Source organism: Stegodyphus dumicola, chromosome 6, assembly GCF_044657685.1.
Source record: "Stegodyphus dumicola isolate Sdum_Otavi_A_Nest chromosome 6, ASM4465768v1".
In the NCBI taxonomy this organism is placed as follows: domain Eukaryota; kingdom Metazoa; phylum Arthropoda; class Arachnida; order Araneae; family Eresidae; genus Stegodyphus; species Stegodyphus dumicola.
In genome coordinates this window covers 62,568,755-62,596,464 of record NC_140773.1, presented here as the reverse complement: position 1 = coordinate 62,596,464, position 27,710 = coordinate 62,568,755, and the positions used below count along the sequence as shown (strand labels likewise).

The following is a 27,710-nucleotide window of genomic DNA, read 5'->3' as shown; positions in this document are numbered from 1 at the left end:
CTACAGCTAATGAAGAGCAATGATGCTAGACAGCGTTGATAAAATAATCAAGTAAATAAATACAAAACTCCAAACTTTCCGAATAAGAAGGTTAAGAAAACACGTCCACACCCTTCGCAGTTCTCAACCACTCTCCCCAGTATACGCGATGTGATCCAACACAAGGCCAACTATATATCTAGTTGGCTTTGCCCAACAGCTGTCATCAAACGGAAACTGTACCTTGATAATTTATATTGTGCATATTCTTAATATTATTTGTCATCTATAAGAGAAAAAATTAATAAATATTTTGAAAATAAATAAATATAATTAATAAATAAATATTTTGAAAATAATATCGCGGCTACATCTTATAACGACATTGAACTTGACACCCCCCTTTTTTCGCCGCCGCTAGTGCGAACCTCACTCTCTTTCATCCGCCTTAAGGCTCGTTTGAGCCTTAATCCGCCTTGCACACTCCTTTCACCCTACTCTTTCTCCCCCACCCAATCCTTATCAGAAGTCGAGTAAAAAGATGTTCCTACATCTTGACACTCGAGAATAAAATACGATCTGTGTGTGTGTGAGTTTATTGTAAATTGGAAAATTATTTTGAAGTTATCTAGCCACTAAATCTCATTTTTTAAATCAAATTCTTAAAATCGAGAGTGCAAAACGGTTACATGAAAGAATTTTAACTGTGATAAAATTGTAAATAAGTGTTAGTGTGGCCGGCTATACCGTGTTTAACGTTATAGTATTTAATAATTTGAATGATTTTTATTCTTAGTATCTTGTAAGCAAAGAAATGGGTAATACAAGTTCTAATAAGCGTGACAGAGCATATTTTTCTGATAGCGAAGGCCCTCCTGCTTCATGCAAAGAAGGCAAAGTTTTCGAGTTTAGTGCTGGGAGTAGAAAAGACAAGTTTCATTGCCAAACTTCATTAGAGGATTGTGATGACTTTTCACATATATCCAGGGATAAATCTGATGAATTAAAGTTATCTGCTACATCTGATACTTACGAAAAATGTCTTCCTACTGTTTTTAAATGGGGAGGTGGTGGAAAGGAGGTTTTTATTAGTGGTTCGTTTTCTGATTGGAAACCCATCCCAATGGTACAGAGTCACGGAGATTTCGCTCTTATTCTTGAAATTCCTGAAGGGGATCATCAATACAAGTTTAAAGTTGATGGCCAGTGGTTGCATAATCCAAGCGAGCCGACAGTTGATAATGATGTTGGCTCTAAAAATAATATAATTTCTGTAAAAAAATCAGACTTTCTCGTGTTTGAAGCATTAGCGGCAGATAGTATTGGTTCTGCATACTCTGGTTCTCCTCCAGGATCATATTCTCAAGAAGTACCACAACATAAGCCAAATGAGAAAACTGTTGGACCACCAGTCTTGCCACCACATTTGCTGCAGGTGATATTAAATAAAGATGTACCTTTGTCTTGTGAACCAAATCTGCTTCCAGAGCCAAACCACGTTATGCTCAATCACCTATATGCTCTTTCAATTAAAGATGGTGTGGTAGTTTTGAGTGCCACACATCGTTATAAAAAGAAGTATGTCACTACACTCTTGTATAAACCAATATAACTCTTATAATGATTTGCTTATATTTGTTCTTTGTTGAACTGCAGAGTTTACAAAAATTATTTTTAGGTTTGTTTTGTTGCATTTGTTGTGCATAAAAATAAGTGTATTGCATTTTTAGTTACAAATAATAATTACTTTTCCTATCTTTCAAGCAGTAAGCTAAAGCACTGAAAAGGAATTTTTTATTATTTTTATTTTAAAGATCATTAACTAAAATGATAGTTTTATTGCTTCCTTATATTAAGAAATGTGGAAGAATTGCTCTTTTGTTTTAAATGGAATGTCTCTAACATATCTGTAACTTAAAGGCCCAAAAAGTATTACTGTAAGAGATGACTGGTTTGTTAATAGATTCTGGCAAAGTACATGAAGGTTACCGAATTCTGGATAAGGGGAGTAACCTGATGATCTGTATAAGAGAAGAAATACCTTCATAAAAGATTTTCTTTTCTTAGCTAGTGTTATACATAAGGGAAAACCACACAGCTGGTTCTCTCATTGGGAATGGACACCTTAATGAATTGTAAATATTCTGTTGCCATATTCATTCAGCTGCTGGGTATTGTAAAAACTTTCATTTGCATTTGTAAATATTTCATATTTCAGATTTAGTAAAAGAGTTTTTAAATGTTAATTTTTTTTTTTTTTTTTATGTATCACTTGTGTATTCCATTTAGGCTTTCATGAATAAGGTAGTTCAGCATTTCTGAACTAAAGCTTTCTTAAACTATAAAACATTAAATTAAGATATTTGAATTTAAAGAAACTGAAGATAAGACTTTTAAAGAAATTGCATGTATTGATATTTATGAAATTGATCATTTGCCACATAAAGTGCAAAAGGAATTTATATGTCAAGTGATTTGCACTTAAAACTAGAGGTTTCACAAAAATCTTTGAATAAATTCTGGATTGGAGCTAAAACTGAATTTCTTACTATTTCTGAAATAACATTAAATGTTCTGTCATTTAGCACATGTTTGCACGTGTTTATGCAAAACGACATTTTTACCCTTGACTAATTAAATCCAAATGTCATTAACGCTAAAAAATGTTGAAGATGTGTTATGTTCATCAGTGTCAAATATTGTGCTCATTTATAATTTTGTTATGCAGCAAAAAACAAGTGCATCTGTCTCATTAGAATTTTCTTTCGTTAATTTTTATTTGCTTCAAGTAAATACTGAACTACTTCTTTATACATATATAATTATTTACCAGGTAAATAAATTATTTATTGGAAAATATGAATTTTTATATCTTTATTTTATATTTTATATCTGGGGTTGCTAAAATTTCAGTGATATAAAGGGGTTGCAAGTTACGGTCATTAAAGAAACTGCAATTATGTCAGAAAGGTTTTGGATAAAAATTGTATTTTAATCTTTAGATTATGTATTTGAAATCATGAATTTATTCCTGTGCTTGCTAGATGCAGAAAGAATCTGAAAGATTTTCCCCATTCCAATAAACAAAAAATATTGGTTTTATAGTACTAAATGGGTGCATCATATTTGTTGTCTATTGTATATTATGTTTAATACTATGGGCAGTTATAACTTAATTTAACTTCAATAAGTAAATTTTCTGAAAATCATGTTTTCAAAACTGAGTTTTAAGACATGAAATTAAATTGCTTCATAGCATTAGATTTATAGATCATTAGCTGTTATGCAGAGGCGTAGCTAGGGTTTTCAGCACCCGGGGACAACTAAAGATTTTGCGCCCCTTTTTCTGTGCCAAAAACGGAAAACATTTTATTCTAAAATTTCGTAACATCAATTTGGCGCCCCCTGAATGCTGCGCACAGGGACATATGTCCCCCTTGTCCCACCTTAGCTAAGCCACTGCTGTTATGGGAAAACATGTTTTTCCTTGAGAAACTCGCTGAAAAAATTTTTTACTTAGTTTTGGAGGGTGAAGTGCAGAATCGCCCACTTATTTGTTTAGCGCTTTTTACAAGAGTAAGAAGAATTGGATTTTTGTCGATTTTCTTTGATCTTTTTAAGTGAAAATAGGTTGATGTGTACATGGATAAAGTCAAGGGAGTGCGCAATGCCATTTTTGTGCAATTCTGGGATTTTTTTTAAGTGAAAATAGGTCGATGTGTACATAGATATCGAGTATGTGCAATTTTTAAAAATACGAGCCAAGCAGTGGGTGACTCTGCACTTTCCCCATTTGGGATTATAAAAATCAGAAAATGTTGATATTTTGTAAATATATCTATCTATAAATCTGTGATTTATGTATATTATCTGTTATTTGAATTTAACAAGTCATTATTTCATTTTCATATTGAGCTAATTAAAATTTTAAATCATGAAAATTCAATTGTAAACAAAAAATGATTAATTATTGCTGCGAACTAGTTAAAAATAAATTTCATATGAAACTAATTTATAAAATTAAATAAAATTAAATAATTGTCTTGCACTATTGCTGCAAGGAATGAAATTTGAATTTAATAAATACAAATCATTATCTCATTCATATTAAGCTATTAAAATTTTAAATTATGAAAATTCAATTGTAAACAAATAAAAAATTATTAATTATTGGTGAAAACTAATTAGAAAAACTATTTACCAGTTAATTAAAGAAATATATGCGAATTTTGGAATTTATCTGCATATATTTGCTTTGCTTCATAGCTATGGGATTAATTAGCTTTAAATTACTTATGCAGTTGACCATGGAACAGTGCAGGGCATAGGAGTCTTATCCTGATGAAAATCAGCATACAGTTTTTACTATGAAAAAAACCTAGTTGCACTGACTAAAAGCTTTAATGATAACATAAACAGTCAATTGCAACATATTTTATGTGTGATATTCATTTGATATTGTATTCTTTCAGTCAAATGGGTTGCCCTCCAAAAATAGAGAAAAAATGTTATTTGAGAAAATACATTTATAATATACAATATATTATGCTTATCAGCACTATTCAAAATGAATCACTACTATCGGTATTGTTTTATGATGTTCAAAATACTGTCAATATTATATGTATTACTAATGCAAAATATCAAAAATGAAGTTTTTGTTACATATTGTATGTAAATGGTAAAATAGATTAAAAATTACGATACTTTCTGATTATTCTAAGGAAAAAGATGATGGCACATTAGTGACAGTGGCGTAGCGAGGGGGGGCAAGGGGGTGTATGATGCTCCAAGCACTGCTCACAGAGGGGCGCCAAAAGGTGTCCAAACAAGATTTTCGTCATAGCACTGTGTTTTTTTTTGGGGGGAGGCAGGGGGCAAAATGCCAGTTATGCTCGCTACTCCACTGATTAGTGACTTGAATTGGTGAAGAGTGTTTGGCTGTCTTCATAGCTTGTAGTACTATTGTTTCCTCCTTATAATAAGAAAATAAATATCTTATGAGAAAAAAAAGTAAATTTTTTCTTAAAAAATATTTATTAAAACTGTTATTAAAACTTGTAAAGCAAAGTGAGGATTCAACATATAGTGGGTAAATCTTTGTGTTTCCAAGCATGCATTGTTTGGTTATTATTGTGCCTATACCACCAGAAACATGTAGTTTTACTAAATATTGAAGTCTGAGTGCAGATAATGAGAAAGTACCATAATTACATATATTTTACAAATATTTGTGTATTACTTTTAACCCCTTTCAAGACGGCATCCCTTTGTTTCATACGTTCTCCCAGAAAAGCTGGGAAAGGAATCTTCCCACAGGATGGGATTTTGCGTCACTAATTTCGAAAATAATTACATAAAAAAAAGTGTAAGTCCTAATATCATAATTTTTGGTTCCATTTTAGATTATTACTTAAGCTATCATATACATTAAAATTAGCATTTAGTAATCTTTTTCCTTTACATGAAAATATATAAAAAAAATTACTTACTTTGAGAAATAATTTTCAGAAGTGCTATTCAAATTATTCCAAAATTTTAATTGGCAAAGGACATTAATAAACTTTAAAATTAATAAAAGAATTAAAACAGTTTTTAAGAAAAAGTAACAAAATCTTTCACGGTAAGTTGAAGGCAGGCACTCCATGAGCTCCGTCTCTGACAAAATGTCGTTATCAGAATCACTCTCTAGCTCTTTAGAAAATGAATCATCACTGTCATCTATGCCATTAATTGGCTTATATACAATGTCAGTATATCTTTCTCGGCATAATAAACTGCCTTTCCGAAATAAAAAAGGACGTACGCAAAATACACTCAAAAGCAATGCAAAGCATAACAGAATCCCACATATTAATTCCAAAAGATCCCACACAGTAGCAAAAAAAAAGGATTTGAAGTGATATCAGAAACAAATTTTATATTGTGGTGAGTTAAAGAGCGGAACTCTATTTGTTTGCATTATGTTTACCCTTCTCTGTCGCAATAGCTAACTTCAAAGCCAGGCAGAATGTGATCAAACTGAAGGTCAGGATCCTAAAACTATGTTCAGTTTAAAAGTAATGGACACAGGATGCCATCTAATGGGCTCTAAACTGGTTCAGCTTAAAATGCACATGTGCATCACCTGTCCCCTAAACTCATTATCTAGTGATGCCTGTCCGAAAAGAATTAAACTTTTTTATATATTTTACAAATATTTATGTATTACTCATAATCTTTTTGGTGTTTCTAGGCCTTGTAGTTCATTTGCAAGAAAATTCAGATATGCAGATTTTGAAAGAACAATTTCCATTGTATTTATTTTGAAAAAATACATGTAAATGCAGCCACATTATGTAAGGATCAATTCTATGCAAATTTTTAAAAATTATATAAGTGTCGATCTTTTTAAATGACAGTTATAAAATTATACTTTTAAATTAAAAATTTTAATATAATAATTGAAATACACTGATGATAACAGGAAATTAATTTTCACTCGCAAGAAAATTTAATGTAATTACCAAATTACACTTCATCATAATTTTCATAGAGAACATCCCAGGATTCCCGATCTTTTCTATCCTACCACCGACCTCTAAAATGGACTTTCAGCTCAGCATTATTTTAAGTGTTCTCGTGTTGCAAGGACAACCAAGGTATGGCAGCTAGCTTCCCTATCACCATGCCAGTGGGATGGAATCGAACATTAATCTTGATGTCTGACACAGTCAGGCTTGTGCGACTTCAGTAGATTTATTCTTCTAAAATAAACCTAGTTTATGAAATATTGCTTTAAGATCACAAGCATTTATTTTTTATTTGAGGTGTATTTATTGCATGATACAGAAATTTATCATACACAATTAACTCCCATTATAGGAAAGGAAAGTAAAAGTTTAGATGAAGTTTTGTAATAGAGTGAGTGGCTTTCCATTTGAAGTGAAGAAAAATAAAATTTCAGTTACAGTGGAGCACCAATTTTCATTCATATGTCATTGACATTTATACATCATTTCATCTTGATTCCAATTCAGTCCTATTTATTTTAATACTAAAATACTTCTAATATTAAAATAGGTCACAAGTATTTACTTTTTGTTTGATATTTGTTTCATGATATGTAAATTTATCATATGCAGTTAACTCCCATTATAAGAAAGGAAAGTAAGAGTTTGGATGAAGTATTGTTTGTAAAGAGTAATGAAGAAATGTAAAAAAAGAATTAAATTTCATTAAAAATTAATAAAATCATTTAAAATGAAGAAATGTAAAATTTCAAATACAGTAGAGCACCCTTTCTCATTATACATTATTTCATCTTGGTCTTGCTTCAGTCGTATATATTTTAACACTAAAATATTTCTAATATTAAAATAGTTCATGTTGCATAATTTCAAGTCATAACTTATAAGTCGCTTTTGCTTACTGCATTGGTTGTACATTTCTCAATCTCACCGTTCAGGTTTTTTCCCAAAAATGGGAATAGGAGAAGAAATTAAAGGCATCAGACATTACAGTCTGGTATAGGAGTTGAAATCCAGTTCATTTCAGGGATACTTGAAAGAAAAAGCAGGTTTTTCTTTTCTTTTTTGAACAGGATACTGTGTTTAGTAAACTAGGTGGTGCAGAATTAACCGATACAAAAATGTCACGAAAGTGAAAGGCACTCTCAAAAGATAAAATTTTAAAAGAATTTGATGAGAATACTGGTTTGACAAAAGTTAGCAAAGAAACAGGATTACCTTGAAAACTCTACAAATGTTTGTTTATGATAGAAGAAAAGTTAAAGAAAGAGCAGAAATTTATGCACGTCAAAGAAATTATGTAGTTAAGAAGAAAAGATTCCTACGGTCAAAACCATTTTTCTAAAATTTTTATTCAATGTCTTGCATTCAGTATTCCAGTGAATGGCTCCATGTTAATCAAGAAGTCAGAAGAAATATCATTTTGATTGGATGTGAAAGAAGCTTGCTTTTTAACAGAAATGGCTGCATAAATTTAACTTATAGAAAAACAAAGCCTTTGCTAACCTTACGCTTAAAATACTGAGCACCTGAAATGCCTTTAGAGATTCACAGCAGTTTCCTCCCCTCTCCATCCATTTATGCACAGAGGTATGAAGATTTCAAATGACATCCTTTCTACTTCCTAATATATAAAGATAAGAAATCACAAATAAATCCTTTTAGGACAAACTGTCTACAACAAACTGATGCAATGCATTTGGGAAAACTGCACCTGCTAATGCATACCTTAGGGGAAGGGAAGAAAACAACATCCCAATCTAGGCTATTTCATTTATTTTTGTGGTCATTTGAATGAAAGGCCGTCTCGGGCATTTTGGTCTTAAAAAGGATAAACTGCAGCATGGAATCTCATGTCATATAATATAAATGGAGAATCAAAAAGCATTTTTCCTGAGTCAGTTGAAGAGTGGTTCAAGAATTCATATCCAAATAGATGGATATGAATTAAAAGACATTTTTAATGTTGATGAAACTTCTCTTTTCTTCAAAATTAAGCCTGTAAGAGCTGCAGCTTTCAAAGGTGACTACTGTCCCTAGCAGAGTAAAGAATGTCTCACTTTTTTATTTTATGCACATGTTGAAGGTTTGGGAAAAAAATGTCTTTCAGTTATAAAGTCACAAAAACCTAGTTTTCTTGAAACATGTTAAAACTCTGCCATTAGAATATAAAGAATCTAAAAAAGCACGGATGGCTATGAACATTTTTACAGAATCCGTGGGGGGGGGGGATGCTTAAGAAAATAGAAAAAGCAAAGTTTGTTTTAAATGCCCTTCCATAAACTATAGGAAATACACAAAAAATTTTAATATTCTTTAGGCTTACCACAAGCAATTAAAAATTCCTTCATTTAAAGTAAGATTTTTGAACTCTGAGTTAAGTGAAAGTTTATGATGAACCTGTGATTATGGATGAAGAAGACTGCAATGGGATCGGATATTATTACACTTGGGGAGTACATAAACTGTTATGCCAATGGACTGATATCAGGCTTATGCACAGTTGAAGAACTGATTGAAAACATTTTTACCAGATGAACATACGAGATGCTATCTACCGCATTGGTGCCCTAGAACATTCTCTGTGTCTACTAATACATGTAAGAAAACATTTCGAGAACTAAATTCGATTCATAGCACTTGCTTAAGATTCAAAATCAAACAACAGTTAGACTTTTTCTTTAAAAAATGTTAAAAATTTGCTTTTAACATTTTTTTAAAGAAAAAGTCTTTTTCTTTAAAAAAGTTTGCTTTAAAATATTCATGGAAAAAAGATAATTCAGATAAAGGACTTTTTTTTTTTTTTTCCAGTTTTACATAACTACAGAAATTTTCATTTGTATGATTTTTAAAATGTTAAATTTTTATTTAATATCACTTTAGAAATATGAATTACGAAATTTTTTAAATCATTTGTTTAAAATATTAATTTAAAATTTGTTTGAATATAGTTAATGTTTTAAACTAATTAACAGTATGTTAATAAAATTGTGTAATAGCAGTACCAAAATTGTGCAGCTAATATTATATCTAAATCATCATAAATTAAAATTTTGTTTATATGTCTTTCTCATTTATATATTACTAGCTTTACCCGCGGCTTTGCTCGCGTGTATGTTCTTAAATAAGTTTCAACTCTGCGTAAAATTTCAAGATAAAAAACTTTCGAGCGCCTTAAAATGATAGAACAAAATTTTTCATCGCACACAGTAAAATGTAGATGAAATTTTTCAAGCCACAATAACAAATATATAACACGAATGAATAGATCTTTAAAAAAATACGAAACAAAACATTAAATATATATCAAAAGTTGAAATGTTGATAATAGTTTCAAGTCGGTAAGTTAATTAGAAGTTATTAATTTTAAAATGATTTTCCACGTGTAAATCCGTGAACTTTAACCTTTTCACCAACCCAATGGTCGACCGAATACCAGCCCCCCCCCCGTCGCTTTCGAATCCCAACCTGTCAACAAAGAGTTAACTATAGCAAGCAAAGTATTATTTCATCTGTGTTTAAGATGGAAATAATTAAGTGACAAAAACAGTTACACCACCAATTGCTCCTATCATTTAGGGAGCGACACAAGTTTCTACATTTAGAAAAATTTGGATAATTAGATCAAAAGTTATAATTTTTATCACCAATTTATTGGATCCACATGGGAAGACTCAAGAAAAAATCCTTAATGTCGCTATTAAGTCACATTCAAATTAGCATTTTCAGAGTTTTTAATTAATATCTCAGTTGATTAAAGTCGTACGAAGATGAGAATGGTATTGATGGATTCCGATCAATTTTTGGAATCAGCTGATATGTGTCTCGAAATTCAACTAACCGCCATTCCATAGATATTTGTGAAAATATAAATTGGCGCGTAGCCAAATCCCTTTAATAGGGAAAAACCCAACAAAATAAATGAAAAATGTAGGGAAAAAGTAGTTTTTAATTAATGTTTCGACTAATTAAAGTCGTACAAAGACATTTTATAGCCTATAACCTTTTCTAATATATCAAAAATATTTCTAGAAAATTTCATTATGATCGGTTACATATTAAGGCGTGAAAGCGTAATAAACAAACTCACATTCACATTTATAATATTAGTAAGGAAGTAAGGATTTAAATTGTCCCTTGAAAGACTTATAAATGGTGTTCCATTGTATAAGAAAATCAAAACTTGTCAGTTGAAACTGGAAGTACCATTGAATATTTTTTCTCTTACATTCAAGAAATCAGGAGAGAATTTTCTTAGTTTAAGACTTTCATTTTATAAACACAAAAGAAAAATTTCCAGAATTTGGTACTCACTTTGGCCAACTAAATGATAAGACTAAGAAAATTTCTGACCATGCATATTATTTTTCATTCCTTCTCAAACTGGGATTGTGGATGCAAAGTATGTGCATAAATGTATTATTTATTATTTCATATAATAAAAAATGGTTTCATTAAAATTTTCCAATTGCTCTTCATTTTGTTACCTTTGATATTTTCGAGGCAGACATAAAATGGTTTTATATTTTCATACAAAATGTAACATTTTTTAGTGAACCCCTCTTTCCCTCTCGAAAAAGTAAAATAAACTCAGTGATGATTATGATGGTTCTGGTTGAAACTGCTTAGAATTTTTAAATTTAATATAGTCACAAAAGGGCATAAATAAAATTATGCAGTTTCATTATTTTTCAGTGTTTGATATAGATATAAAATTTATTTTTTAGTAAAGTATTATTGTTTAAGGAATGAAATACTTTGTAGTGCTCTAAATGTCTTCTTCAATAGCCATTAAGTTAAAAATTGCCAATATAACTTTTTGATAAACTATGGTAACTTATTTTAATCATATAAAATTTCTTAAACCTAACATTTTAATCAAAATGTATAATGCTGCAAATTGTATAGAGAATAATTGTAATTCAGAGAAATGTCAAATTTTTTGTGATTGAACAAAATTAGAATTTTTTTTATAGTTAACGTTGTAAACAAAACTGTAAGAAACTAGAAGATTGTAACTATTTGTATATACATTTAAGTCTAGAAAGCTTATCCAGGATAATGTATAATGAAGAAAAACTATTAATAATATGTAGTTGATAAAATTTTTAGTGCAGCATGGTTCAACCTGTAGGCCGCATGCAGCCCTCCCATTCATTTGTTGGCATTTACCCTTCTTTACTGAAAAAAAATAGTTAGTTAAACATTTGGAAAAAAAAAAAAAAAAACTTCTTACTGCTTTAAATAATAAATATAAATAATTATATTAAATAATAAAAATTATCAGTCTCAGACAATAAAAACTGTTGTAAATATTGTAAATTTAATAGAGGCAAAGCCCAGAAACAGAGCATTTATTGCATTTGTGGACGATTTAGATGCTGAGTATGGTAACATTTTATTGTACTGTCAAGTGTGCTGGAAATTGTCTTCAATAGTTTTTTGGGTTGAGGAATAAAATTCTTGCTTTCCTCAAAAAAGAAAACATTAGGCATGAGTATCAAGAAAAATTGGAAGAAATCCAGTTTTTAAATAATCTTGCTTTTCTGATAGATTTAACAACCCATCTAAATGCTTTAAACTTAAAACTACAAGGCAGAAAACAAAATATATCCCAGCTTTGTGAACATATTGAAGGCTTTTGAAAAAAAACTTAATGTAATGCAAATTGCACTGAAGGCAAATAATATTGCACAGTTCTCATTTTGTTAGTAGCTGAAAGAAGAAAATGACACAAATTTTAGTGTTTCATGAAATAATTACTGATATCAAGAAAGAGTTCCAGGGTTCTGATTTCCTAAAAACAAAACTTTCATTGTTAAACAACCCTATGGAGATTGAAGTTAGTGAGGTGCCTTGCGACCTTCAAATAGAAATTTGTAATTTTCAGGCAGATCCATTCTACCAGACTAACACGTGTGATGTGACTAAACATTTCTGGAAACTGATTTCTAAAGAACATGTTCTCAAACTGCATAAATTCTCTTTGCAAATATTATTGCTGGTTGGCAGTACATATGTATGATTAAGTGCTTTTTCTACTGTCAAACGAATTAAATCAAAAACGAGAAATTGCATTGAAAGTGTATCGCTGGAGTCGAGCCTGACACTTTGCCCTACTGAAATTATAGTGGACTTACAGAAACTCGTACAAAAAAAGCAGTGCCAATAATCACATTGATTTCTAGACTGTAAAATAAAGTGATATATTAGTGATTTATATGTAATTCATTTTCTTTCTTTAATGTCTCTGGCCCTTACTCTTCTATACTAATGTTTGATTGGCTCTTGGGTAAGTAAAGGTTGGACCACACTGTTTTAGTGCAAGTATACACTGTTTTAGTGCAAGTTACACTGTTTTAGTGCAAGACCACACTGTTTAGTGTTTGCATGATTTTATGCATAGTATATGGAACTAGTCCAATATGTATAATCTAGTATATCCAGTCTATAAAAATACAATTCAAAAAATTACATCTGTAATATTTTAAAAGTATGTTTATAGTTATGGCAGAAATGTAAGTTAATGACAAAGTATTAAATTCAGTCAAATATTGGTAACAATTTGAATTTTATTAAAAGAATGTGATAGTTATCATTCACAATTCTTTTAAATTAAATTTGCTTTTTTCTGGTTTGTTCCCAAGTATAGCTTTAGTAAGTAAAAGTTACATTTCTAGAAGTATTTAAACATTCTTCTAAAAAGGTCAGTTAAAAAATAAGTTTGTTTCAGTATAGCAGTATAATTGACAAATAACAAAACAGTTAATATAATTAAAATAATAACATAATAAAATAGTTAATATATTTCATAGAAAGGTCAGAAGTACATGGCAATTAATATCAAGTTTAATATATTATATTTTACACATTTATGTATAAAATTTAAAATATAAAAAGTATAATTAAATTTGTTTACAAGTTATTTTTTAAATAGTAATGTGTTCTAAATAAATTTCTTAATTTTAATCTATGCATATGCGTTTAAAACTTTCAGATAGCTTTTATTAAACTATTTACATTATGTATATATTTTATCTCTTTTTTTTTTCTAAATAATATGAAATTGTTTAAAGCACATCCCTTCTGTGAAATCAAGATGGTTAGTTTACTATACTAGAGCACTATAAAGCTATCAGCATGGAGAGAGGAATTCCTTTAATGGGTTACACAAGGACAAAATACACCAACACATGTATGCAGTCACAATATTTTATTGCTGAGAATTAAACTGAGAATGCAAGTGTCAGAGCTTCTATCCACTTGTCTGTTTGGTTGAGAGAAAAATTGTGAAACTGTGCTAATATTTATTTGTAATCAATAATTTCTTTTATTAAAGAACTGTTGAACAATAATTTTAGAATGCCTACCAATGAACATACTGGATATGACTTTGCATTAATATTGCTACATCTTAATGTATATCATATTCATATAATTTTTTAATTATTATTGCACTCTATAACCTTTTTTTTTTTTTTGTCTGTCATTATCATTCCTTGTAGAGTCAAATATGTTTTATATACCTTGCTTATCATTCCTTGTAGTGTCAAATGTGTTTTTAAAAAATGTTAAAAATAATTTTGATTTTACATGAAAAAGCTGAGTATTATTTTAAGAATACCAAAAGATATTCTTCTAGCACCAATAGGCTGTTAATGAATAGTCATAACTTTTTCAAAATGTGATATATGTATCTTTATTCCATCAAATTTAATACCAGTTTTCTCCGTTTTTAAAAATCTTTTAAGATATTTTATGCTATCTGTATTTATTTTTATACCATGTTGTGTTTTAGAATTTATGTGCACGTTTTCATCACTGATTTGGGTTTTTATTGTATGATAAGATGGTCACTTTTTATTGTGTACTTACACAAAATATAATTATGCTGCTATTTTGTACTCATTTCAGTGTTGTTCAATGTGTAGTATTCTATGCAGTAAGAATATAAAGTTATTTGTATTATTAATGGTAACAGTACTGATTAGTTTATATTTTAATTTGTGTAAATTTTTAAATGTACTTTTATTTTTAATGGATACAAATTGTAAAATTACTTGAAAAAAGTACTGAAAATAAAATATGTTCAAGAATGAATTTAGATAATTAGAAGTCATGTACTTAAATCTTTAAATCATTTCTACCCATCTTTACCAAATATTTAATGTTTTAACAAGTTATAAGGTATTTCTCTCACCTTCTTAATGTAGCAGTTCTGCACGCTGGGCCAGTATTCCAGAATCGTGGTTCGATTCCCGGCAAAGGTGATTGCTCATTTTTCATCTCTCTGACTTCCAAAAATCCTAAGGTCTCTACAAAGTAAACAGCAATTAAAATGCCTTATTTTTATTCATCAGATGTATGTTGGAATTTGTAATTTTTTTCTCCTAACCCCCACTTCAAGATTCTTTTTTTTTTTTTTTTTTTTTTTCTTTTGGAACTGTTTTACCAAAATGTTGTTTTGAGTGTGATATAAAAATTTTATAATTGTTATTTCTATTTTACATATTTGTGTACAGAGGTGAAAAGATTTTTACTTACATGGAAATTTTCAATTTTTTTTTTAAGCAAAATGTGCAGAACATATAGAAGTAAGTGTCATTACTAATTTCATTAGGTAGCTTCCATCTTCGCTTCTCTGTATATTTGCATGTTGTTGCACGCTTTTTTGGCCCCTTCTGCCTGTTTAGTCATTTTGTAATATTAATGTAGTGTTAAAATAAAAGTGCAGTTTTAAGTATCTTGATTCACAATTTTTTAATGTAAATATTCATAGACATGATATATTTCAAGTTATGTCACATAAATTAATTCATATAAATTTTTTATAGAAGATTCAATCAGAAATTTATTGTTATTTCCAAATTGATACACAGTGTTCACAATTAAAGTTTCCCTGCCTATAGCTATAACCAATCATCTGAAAAATGTGAAACTTTATAGATGACATAATAAAGGGAACTACATTTAGCAAAAAACAAATTAATTCTAGGTGTTGCCACTAAAGAGCATATTTCCCCCACTAGAGGGAAATACTTGTAGTTACACATACAAATTGTTTCATGGAGTTTTTCCATGCAATGTTATGAAACATGCAAACATTTGCAGAGAACTTATTTTTAATGTAGATGCTTATAAAAGTGACCTTGAATTTACAGACTAATCTGTGTATTACAGTCAAAAGTCGTTAATTCGGACACCCATAATCTGGACCTCAAAGCTAAAAACTTTCTGCGCATGCGCCGCGTTGACACATGCGCACGGGCGTTTTACGCATGCGCGTAAGACCTTTACGACTGCGCATATGCGTGTGCGCAAGCGCAGAATACGTTTTCGCCTGCACCTTTAATGTATAACGGACGGTATAAGCTAAAATTATCTAATTATCTATTTCAGTTAATGTTGATGATTGCGTTGTTCCTTAATCTTTGAATTGGATCAGGCTTATTATTTTTTGCAGACTGTAAGAGCAATTTTATAAAAGTAAACTTGAACTTTCGATTATGTCAAACAGAATTTCCGATGCTGGAGCTCCCAAAGGATCTACAAAACGAAAGTATGTTTCGATGTCCGTCAAACAAAAAGTGGAATTGCTGCAAAAAATGGATAAAGACATGAAGAAGGTGACAGAGAGGTTAGTGAAAACGAAAAAATTTCAATTGACAAGTTAGTCGGTATTCTCGGCACAGCAATTACAGGACTTGAACAGCGAAACTTTGTAACTGAACAAGAAATTATGTCTGTTTATAGAATTAAAGAGAAAGTATTATCACATAAAACGAAGCAACTTAAACAACTTAAAATTAAAGAAATGTTTAATAAAGTAAACAAATAAATATTAATTTTTTTGTAAATTTTGATACCCTTTAGATCATAATTGTTCTTTATTTCATAAATTATGGTTTCATATTTTTAATTTTAGAATTTCTGCATGCCATCTTACGAGATTTAAACTGATGATCTATAATCCGGAATCGCCGAAGTCCGGATTAACGACTTTTGACTGTATTTTCTTTTATAAGATGCAGACTCCAGACTGTATCCATAGGCCAACCACTGATATATGGCATTAAAAGCATCTTTTATTAATTATGCTAATATTGCACATGTTCAAAAAATTGTGAATAATCATGGGAAAATACCCAATATAGACAACTGTTATTTTTGTTCTGAATAGAAGTTTGATTACACAGACATCATGGTTTTTCTATCTAGTCCATGTTATTGATTTATTCTTTTGTGTCATATTTATCTAATATCACATTTCCACAATTTCTAGAAGGGATGTTTTACTTCATCACCATCTTCAATTATAATAATTTTTTTCTTTCTTTTGAGAAATTTTATTTATTTATTTGAATTGGTCTAAATATAATTCAAGGGAATGAGTAAATGTTATATAATACTGCTTAGCATTATCCAGAATTGCTTTTGAAGAAAACAATTTAAGGTGGAAAGAATGAACATTAGATAACTTACTGAAAAATCAATTTTAATTTTTGAAGTCATTTTTGTACTTTTATTTCTTTATTTTCTAAAGCAAGAAACTGCTACGTTATCATAATCTTCAATTATAATCTCCTTTTTTAGGAATTTTATTTATTTATTTATTTGACTTGGTCTAAATATAATCATGGGAATGAATAATTTTTATATAATACTGCTTTGCATTATCCACACTTGCTTTTGAAGAAACCAGTTTAAGGTGGAAAGACTGTGTATAACTTACTGAAAATTAAATTTTTATTTTTAAGTCATTATTTTACTTTTAGTTCTTTACTTTCTAAAGCAAGAAACTGATAATTGATTATCAACTTGCAATAAAATTAAATTGAATTAAATTACACATTTTGTCAATAAATTTTTCAAGAAACATGGAGTAAAAATTATTTTTTTTGGGGGAAATGAAAAGTTGCGAACTTTTAAATGCTAGTTTTCTTCATGTGTACAGTGGTACTTTAGTATATGTCAATTAATTTATTCCAGATCCTTGGATGTATACCAAACGAACTTTTCTAATAAAAATAATTAACCCATTCTCATAAAAAAATCCTATTATTATTATAACAACACTGTTTAATACTAAAATACAAATTCAGTGGCTGAAAGAGTATATTTTGTACATAAATAAATCACTGTTATGATAGTGTACATAAATATTTTTCTGCTACTCAGATTAAAAGCAATTTTTCAACATGCTTTAATTAAATTGGCTAATGTTATGAAGGGGGTGAAATAGATTACTAAACAGAGACATTAAAGCAATTTTTCAACATGCTTTAATGTCTCTGATCTTTGTTTAGTAATCTATTTCACCCCCTTCATAACATTAGCCAATTTAATATAATCCTTGTTTTTCACAATTGCAATACCACCATACTTGGCATACACAGTGTGCAACAACCAAGTTGCAAATACACGTCATCTTCCTACTTTTCAAATCCATGGAGATCTTAATAATTTTCTTCATTGTTTGACTCTTCTCATCAGCTTTCTTAAAACTCATTGTTAATGAATTAACAAAATATTTATGGGGGGGGGGGGAAACCTCTTGAGTTGTAGCATAGGTTGTTTACTGAATAGTAGCAACAGGTGTACTGATGTTCATGAACAGTAGTAGCATTTTTCTAAAGAGGGGAAGAAGAATAGTGCATGCAGTCATGACTCTTTGAACTAAAGTCATATTCCAAGCAAATACAAGTATACCAAATAAAAATGTTAGTGAATGGTAATGTCATTGCGAAACGAAAATGAGCCAGTTTTCCTAAGAAAGTCGAAGATGAAGACATCTTTCATATGTAGTCAAAAAAAAAAAAAAAAAAAAAGATTTTTTTTTTTTTTCTCATGTTAACTTATTGTACACTAAGTAGATGCCACTAAGTAGTTAAGTAAGTTAAGCCATTAAGTAGATGATATCAAGAAGGATAATGCACATTTGTACATGTAAATTAAAAATTAATTACAGATAATATCAACTTTATATAGTTCATTAATTAGTAGCATAAAAATATCTTGGCAGTTTTTTGGCATTAGTAACTGTACTGTAGCTTTAATCATTTAGCTATATAACATATGTATATACTAGTAAATACACTAAAAATATATCTTTTATATAAATACAAATAGACAATTAGAGTAAATATAACCATGGGAATGACACTTGTATCTGATATTTACATAACTTTTTCAAAATGGTTTTTCATATCAACATTCAGTGTTTTAAATAAATAAAAAAGGTTTGCTGCCTTTTTAACCCGAATGATTTCTTAATTTGTTGTGGCACAGTTCCAAAAGTAGAAAATATTCTTTCAGTCCCTGCTGCCTAAGCTCTTCCCATGTTATAATATTTCAATGATATTCACTTCTTTTACCCATAAGCATTCTCTCACAAGAGCCTTACATTCTACCATTTAAGTTCACCAAAGCAAGATGGTGTATCATGGATGTCGTCATCAACAACTTCTTAGAAAGTGCAAAAGAAAAATGGAAATGACATTAGATACCTTCTTGATAAAAAAACAGAAAACTGGAAATGCAGAACAATCTGAATGATCTAAAATATAAATGGTTACTTCAAAATTTATTTATTTCTATATATTCATTTGTTATGTTTCAATATTTGTAAGAAATAAGTTTTTATTTTTTGTTGTTATAAAAACATATTTAATATACAAGAACAAAATACATTAAAAAGAACAAAATACATTAACAATTTTTTTTAAAATTTTATACCTGTTCTTCTCTTACTCCATTATTTACATGATGAGATAGATGACCTCTTCATATAATGCTCTCCTTTGATGGAACGTAACCCCCATGTTAAGCAGGATTTTACTGTGCTTAAGGTCAAGATTTAGGTCTATCTTTTAACCATCTTATATCAGTTAAATCCAACAGGGGCTATATATTTAGAAGCCTAATTTATGCTCATAGCTTTGGCTGGGGATCTGATTCCCATTAGAATAGGTTAGCAGCACAACTTTTTCATAACCTTGAGTAACAAATATTTACAAATAAATATGAAACAATTTCTCTTTAGATGAGATTGCATCATTCATTATCATATAGCCATATCTCTTTTGGGATTTTCACAATCATGCCATAGTTAATCAAAATGATGTATTGAAGTAATGACTGATTTTCTCCTTTTGAACCTGGATAGCATAAACCTATATGAAAGACATGGTTTGAATAAGATGGATTCATATATCCACGTGTCCATCTACTTCCAAACAGTTCATATTCATTATTTGACTATATTTCTCTGTCATCCGATTTCCAGATCTAAAGTCTTTCAATACCTGATACAATTGCTGAATTAGGCCAGTCCATCTTGCTTCATATAAAGTACCTCATCTCAGACAAGACAGAATTCATATACTTTCCCATAATCAAATGCCTGTTATTTATCAATCAAACGTACATCTGTTTCTGATATATTTAAAAAATTTTAAAACCTGCCTGTAGTTCAGTGAAAAAAAATCACTGGACACTGGCACTTTGACTTGATGACTGAACAGGTTCATTGTGAGGTTTTGTAAAGTTTTCTCAATGTGTAACATGAATACAAGCTAATTTCCCTTACTGAAACTTTTACTAAGACATCACTTGTAAACAAAATTGGCTCTTGCATCCTACAGAATTATAAATAATCTAGCATAATTTAATCTAAAAGCATTTGGAACATTTCAAATATGCTATGAATATAAAAGATTAATGATATTTTCTTTCTCACTTCCTAAAAAATAATAATCTTGTATTTTAAGATGAAAGTATTTTTTTACATTAAATTTGTATTCAGGAATTCAGCACAGAATTTTTCACACAACCTAGATAAGAAACAATTTATATTTTATTATCTTATTTATCACCAGGAAACTAGAATATGTTTTAAAAAGCATTTAGCAGTAACATAGAAGTAAAAATCAGTATGTAAACTGCTTAGCTAACTGGTAATAGGATTGGTCTTCCTTGGCTAATTTGCATTAGCATTGGTCAAAATTTTATATCAGAAAATGTGTGAAATAGATTTAAATATATATTTTTAAAATATTATACATTATTTATTAACCCTCTTAGTGTTACGGCCAGAAAATTCCACATAGAAGGCTACCTTATATATTCATTATACATGAAAATTTCTGCTAGTTTTTAATGTATCTGATTTCGATTTGGATGCATATTGGAAGAAAAGGAATCAAGGTACAAAATGAGAGAGTCATTTTTTAATTAAAATCAAGAAAATACCACTTATTCATGTTGTTTTGAGAAACATTGAAATTTCAGGGCTAAACCCGTAATGCTCGGAGGGTTAATTTAAAATTTTATCACTCACTAATTTACTGATTTTATAAAAGGATAAATATTTGTTCGCAAATAACATAAAAAAAATTCGCACATTCAAAAAATTTCTCTTAAATTTTACATCTGATAAATTTCTATATGCAAGTTTATATTTAAGTTAAGCACTTGCTAATAGATCTTTGGATTGCCAACAAATAACAATGATCAATATACTGTTCTAAAGAAAAGAATAATTATCATTATATTCACATTTATATATTTATGCATTAGCACAACACCTTGGCACAGCTTGGGAATTTTTTACTGAAAAAAAAGATGGATGATTTATAATTGCAAGAAACTACTTATTATATATATATATATAACAATAATTTATGATTAGAAAACTTTTTATATACCATCTCTAAGGAACTGAAATTCAATTAAAACCATGAATTATTAAAAGAAAAAAATTATATATATATATATATATATATATATATATATATATATATATATATATATATATATATATATATAGTGTTTCAGTCAGTTATTTATCCTAAACAATCACTCAATAAACTTAACTTACAAAGGGAATTTGCTTCTTTTGTTTAGGGCAAAATTTTGTGAGAATGCTTATTTATTCAAAGCAATTGTTCATTTTAAACATATTACTGGAATTTCTTCCATGGCATGCAAAATCCACAGGTACACAGTTGAAAATTGTGTTTATAGACAGAAAAGGAGGGGTTATAAATAGCTTTTGAATCTGGAACACATCGAAAGGAATAACAAGAAAATAGTAAAGCTGCTTCTTAAAACTGAAAAATTGTTATGTGCATAGTTATCAGAGATTGGAGCATTCTGAGATTTTGATGACTTTTACTAAGGTGGTTGCATTAACATGTGTAAAGATCAACATTTGTTCCTCAGTCAATTTCTACACACATATATACAAACAAAATGCATTTAATAAAAAAAAAAAAAAAAAAAAAAGAGCAGAAGGAAATAGCATCATTCACTAATTTACTGATGTATGTAAGTGCAAACATGTAGACATGGAACTGCAGTAAAATTGAAACTGAGCAATGTTTAATGAATGTTTAGGCAGAAACCCGAACATTTAATTCTATGCAAAAGAACAAATAAAAACCTTATTACTAATGGAATATATTTACAAATAAATAAAAAATAAAAAAATTCTTATATATTAAATGATTGGGGAAAAGAAGTTATTTGTTGCTTTATAATAAAATTAACATAGTTAACATAAAACAAAATTTTTAAAAAATCTCTTACATAGTTTTATAAAAAGAAAGCTTTTCCCCCCCAAAAAAAACCCAATCAAGTCTAAGTAAAAGGATCGTTTCTAAGTATGTGATTTACAAATTTAAAATAAAATTTTGCCTCAGGAAAGCAATATTTTCTATGTTTACAAATTAAACATTTCAAGAACATTAAATTTCATCAATAATAAAAAATAAAAAAAAATAAAAAAAAATAGCTAACTAAAAGTTAAAAATATAGATTAATTAACTAAAGTTTATGCTTTTCTTTTTAAAATTATTTTTTGTCTTGTGGTAGATAAGTAACCTGCACGTGAAAATGTTATATGCAATATTATGTATGTTAACCCTCTGGCTGATCATCCCGCGATTTCCACGGGCAACTCAAATGTAGCAAAATTTGCTCATCCCGCGATTTCCACGGGCATATGTTTTTCTTCCTTTATTGAGGAACGCATCCCGTTTTTTCCCCGTTTAACCATTGAAATAAATTAATTATATACAGTATTAGGTGTTTAGTTTACGTTTTGGACAACAGATATCGGTAGTTGTCCACTAAATTGCGGCATTTGAAGGCACGTGGTATTAGCACTTAAACTTAACTTTTTGCCGTTTTTTCTTACAGAAATGGCTGCTAGAAAACATTCAGCGATTATCTTCATTATTTAATTAAATTATTGATTAGTTTAATAATTAGATTTAATTAGATTTATTGAATCTGGTGCAAAGACTGTGAAGTTTGAACTCTTATCATACTAAACTGTTTTTTAAGGTATTTTTCCCTCAGCGCTTTATATTTTCTTGAATTTTATACATTTTAATTTTTTATATTATGCAATAAACAGAAATTAACTGTAAATTCGACTGAAATTTATTTAAAAAAAGAATTTTTTGTGATAACATCTGAAATTGGTTTTTCTGGCAACTTAGTTTCTCATGATAAAAATCTATATAAAAAATATTTTCTAGAAAGAAAAAGTGCATTATTCAATTCTTCTATATATATAGATCTGAAATATGCCAAAAAAAAAAAAATTACGCAATTTTGGAAGCTATTTAGATCTACAAATTGAGCAGTCAGAGGGTTAAGCACCAATTAAAAGATTTTAAGCTCATATTTCGTTAAATATGTTGCTTAAATTTCAGATGTTAATAATTTAACAAGGTCAAATAACATATGCAGAATTAAATTTCTCTTAAACATTCAATTCTTTAAAAAAATAATAATTTTGTTCCTTACCTAAATATTTCATTATTTTTTTAGTTCAATGTTGCACAAAAAGGAATCTTTGAAAAATACTTTGTATGGGCATGAAAAATGCTATGATTCTCATCATATGAAGTATTTCTGACAGAGGTATTGAATGAAATTCCTTTCATATAGAAATGGATATACACAAAATATAAAACACTATATACTGACAAAAGGTAAATTCAAAGACTCGAGCTTAAAAAAATATCTTTCATGATTAATTATATGAATTAGATCTTCCATTCCTTGTCTGTACTTGTTGTTAGAGCTGTCATAGTCTTTTGAAGTTCTTCAGCAACTTCTGATGATTCAGGTATTTCAGGTATGACCCAAGAATCATCAGTATTTTCAAGAGTTTCTCTGCATACTGGACATGTTTTATTTGATACATTCCTTGAAATAAATCAAAGACAATTGCTCTCAAAAAATAATACACACAACATTTTAGATTAATACTAATAAATATGCACAAGTCAATATTAGATGAACAGAAATAAATGTGCACAGGTAAATTTTAACATAATTTCATATTATTCATCTGTACTAATTTCACTTATTTCTTTAATGTTTTCAAGATAAACATTCAAGAAAATCATAGAATTTATTTTCAAGAAATTCATAGAATTTAAATTTTTCAAACAATAATTTAATTCTTAACCCTTTGTGGCACGATGTGCACGGTCTGAGCACACCTAAAAATTTCCTTCTGTACATACAGGAAAATTGAATAAAAACGGATTTATAGATTACTCTGAACCTTCTTTATTTATACTAGATAGCAGTGCAACATAAACCAGTCCATATATTTTAGCCATGTTTAGTTTTTAAAGACCATCATTTTTCAAAGAAATCCGCCAGATTTTGTTAGGATATAAAAGGAACTGTTTGAAAACAAATTTCTATGTTATTTTCTTGGCTGCATGCTAATCTCTTTATTCTCTAATAGTTTTAAATTTTTACCTTGAAATCTTTCCTAAAATTGAATGGCGAACATCAGGTGTGCCCAGAATGGGCTCAGTGAGAGACTAGGACCAGACCAACAACTGTATCTGTTTCTCTGCAACTGTCCAGTTAGTTCATTGACAATAGAAAGATGGGTCCCCATCTGTGTTTCATTTCCTGTTTTTCTTTCATTTTTCACTCTCTCTCTCTCTTTTTTTGTTGTTGGAGGGGAGGTTTATTTATTAACTAAGAAATTATTGGAATGATTTTCTGAAGGTCAAGGGTAATTTTATCAGTTAGCTGTTTGGTTTTTCCTCTTTCCCTTTCGTTCAAAGAAGTTTTGGTAGCGCTACGTTTGACAGTTTCGAGTTGTAGAATATTTTCTAAATGGATTGGAGATGACTGACCATTTCGGAATCACTGAAAGCGCTATACGAATAGCTTTCTGATAGTGAATCTGATACGGATCCCGGTACATGGGCAAAACATGCAATATTGGGTTGTGCTTTTTTAAAGGTGGTATCACTTTCTTCGAAAAGTACCACCATGAAAAAAATAGACAAAAGTGTAAATATGAAATGTAAATATCATATACCCAAGTTACTTTTTTTCCATTCATATGCATGTAATCATCATATAACCAAGAGTTTTTTTAGGGGGATGTATAGTAGCAGGCCTCCCTGTGGCACACCCTGGGTAATGCTAAATCTGCTACGGTATTCATAATCTAGTGTTTTTTAACCGTAAGCAAAATCTCTTACTCTTTTACACGCTTCCCAGCAATGCTTGTTTCAGCACCCTTTTTGAAGCTCTATTCATTTGAGCACAGAATTAAACGTTAAGTGCTATCTTCACAAAATTTTACCTGCATACTCCTCTAGGCCTGATCAGACTGCCTACCTTTATTTTTATTTTGTTGAAATTCTAAATTTAAAAGGTAATGTGCTGGTAAGGGGTTAAGATGCTGCAAAAATTCAAAAAAAGTCACACATTAACAATAATACAAAAATATTAATCGTATTTATTAAGAACCTTCCCTAAGTAAAATATTAAAAATTCTTTACTCGATTTTTATCAAACTCAGTTTCTTTTAAACTCAAATATAGGATACTATATTATAAATAAATCATAAAATGTTTTAATTAATGACGTTCATCTTAAGATGATTTAAACAAAATATTACTATCAATCAATCATAAAACAATACAATTACTCATAAATGCAATATATTATTTTAAAACTTGGGCCCACCAGTAGCCGAGTGGTAGTTCGGTCCGAGGTTCGAATCCCACGAACGGGCTGGCTGCATGGGTGTTTTCATGGTTTTCCACATATGTAACTTGTATACAAGCCAGTTTCCCTTAGAAAGTCCTCCACGAAGGCATCCCTACCCTTAGGCAGATAGCCCTCGAGGCTTTGCCATAATTGAATAACCTAACCTATTTTAAAACTTAATTTACTCGATAAAAACATCAGTTTTTGGAGCTTAATAATGCTTCAACATTGCTTTTATCATATTCCATTCTTTGAATGAGATGAGCACTGAAAATGCAAATAATCAAAAAACACTATTTTGTATTTCACATTTCACTGATAACGGTTGTATACCTTTAAAGTATTTAATGTTTAATTTACTTTTACAACATAATCAGAAATGCATAAACATTGTGAATATTTGAAGCGAACAAGTATTAATCACATTTCACTATGTTGCAACACTGATCTAATGACCTTGATTTGATACAATATTTCCTCTCTGCTTCAAAAGAGTGCACCATGATGTCTTACATTATTTTTTTTTCAGATTTTTTAACTTGCAGATATTCGATATCCATTATGAATTTCTGTTACACTATTAAAAATTTGAAGAGATGGTCAATTAATGCAGACACTGCAATAACTTTTCCATTGGAAATATTGGACAATAGAAAGATGGGTCCACATTGGTCCACAGGAGGTACACATCCCTGTCGAATCTGTTGTAATTCATTCTGTAGTAGAATGCAGGCAGTTGGAGCCGTAATGAACTGCCGATCCACAATGAATAAGAAATTTGGCAGTCAAAGTATATTTAATTAAACTATTATTTCAGTAAACATGTTGTGGCCACAATCAAGTTGGCACATTAATTGTACCTATTCCAAAAAGTTTACATTTTTGCTAAGAAAGAAGCAGACAGACAGCAGTGCAGCTAAACTAAAGAGCAGAAAGCAAGTGCGTTATGTTCAAGGTGAAATCTTAATTTAGATTAAGTTAGTTTTGGTTCTCAATGCATTCTGATTGAATAGTTAAATACTGCTATAAAATTACTATTGGCTGTTTGAGTTTTAGTTCCATTTACAGCATCAGAATTATACAAAAATCATATGACATAGATTAGTCTTGAAATGATGCAGTGCAAATAGGTTACTATTTTTAGAATAGACTATTTTTAGAATACAGAAGCAAAATTACTTTACGTTGCTAATTTAAATTTCATCTTTTACATATTCATTTTTTTTTTTTTTTTACATAGAGCCCTAATCTGGACACTGTTGAGATGGAAGAATCGGTCGTTTTTGGCGATCTACTTGACAAAGAGAAAGAGCAAGTCTCGTGTCATTACCTCGATCATCACACAGATCGATGTACCAGAAATTTTTCCATTAGAGCTGAACTGAAAACGGCGGAGGTCACAAATAGTTTTTGAAAGTGTATGTAATGGATATTTTAATTTATTAAGATTTGCAAAAAAACTCAAGTGTTTCGCGATAGAAATAACGCATTTGATTCTACTTTTATTGGATTATTTCGACTAACCAAAACCTATAGCATGGACCCTTATCAATAATTAAGGCCATACTTTACCGGACCATCCACATCAGAGACAACGATAACTCCAGAATTAAAGGTAAGGAATAAGTCACTTGTTTTCATATCTATATGATATAGGCTTTTTGCTATTGATCTATCAGATAAGCAGTTCCTTAATTTAACTTTAGTGAAAATAATATACAGTCAAAAGTCGTTAATCCAGACCTCAAAGCTACAAACTTTCTGTGCATGTGTCAATGTATAATGCGTTCACGCATGCGTATATGCGTGTGCGCATAATACGCTTACGCATGCATTAAACATGCATGCGTAAGCATACTATGCGCACACGCATGCACGTTTAATGTATAATGGATGGTATAAGCTAAATATTATTTAATTATCTATTTCAGTTAATGTTGCAGATTGCGTTGTTCCTTAATCTTTGAATTGGTTCCGGCTTATTATTTTTTGCAGACTGTTAGAGCAATTTTATAAAAGTAAGCTTGAACTTTCAATTATGTCAAATAGAATTTCCGATGCTGGAGCTGCCGAAGGATCTACAAAACGAAAGTATGTTTTGATGTCCATGAAACAAAAAGTGGAATTGCTGCAAAAAATGGATAAAAGCATATCCTTTGTTTCTCTAACCATTCCGAA

The 27,710-nt window shown here is 29.6% G+C and overlaps 2 protein-coding genes across 8 annotated transcripts in view; one reads left to right on the top strand and one right to left on the bottom strand.

Annotated features, from left to right (window-relative positions):
• The first annotated feature begins 499 nt into the window (after nt 1-499).
• LOC118182536 (5'-AMP-activated protein kinase subunit beta-1-like) lies at nt 500-14,597 on the top strand. The gene has a single exon (XM_085818392.1). The coding sequence runs from the start codon at nt 794-796 to the stop codon at nt 1,589-1,591; it is 798 nt and encodes a 265-aa protein (XP_085674518.1). The 5' UTR covers nt 500-793; the 3' UTR covers nt 1,592-14,597.
• Nucleotides 14,598-14,896: 299 nt separating this feature from the next.
• The window catches only part of LOC118182539 (RING finger protein 141-like), a 48,282-nt gene continuing 35,468 nt past the window's right edge, over nt 14,897-27,710 (bottom strand). For 5 of the 7 annotated variants that reach the window (XM_085818393.1, XM_085818394.1, XM_085818396.1 and 2 more), the window contains one exon: nt 14,897-23,708. In XM_085818393.1, the coding sequence (XP_085674519.1) occupies nt 23,546-23,708 (163 nt within the window). In that variant the 3' untranslated portion in view covers nt 14,897-23,545. The remainder of the gene's footprint in view (nt 23,709-27,710) is intronic. The other 2 variants (XR_015041651.1, XR_015041652.1) reach the window with 2 other exon arrangements.

Coding starts and splice junctions, on each gene's coding strand:
- LOC118182536 (XM_085818392.1), top strand. CDS start 794: ATGGGTAATACAAGTTCTAATAAGCGTGACAGAGCATATTTTTCTGAT.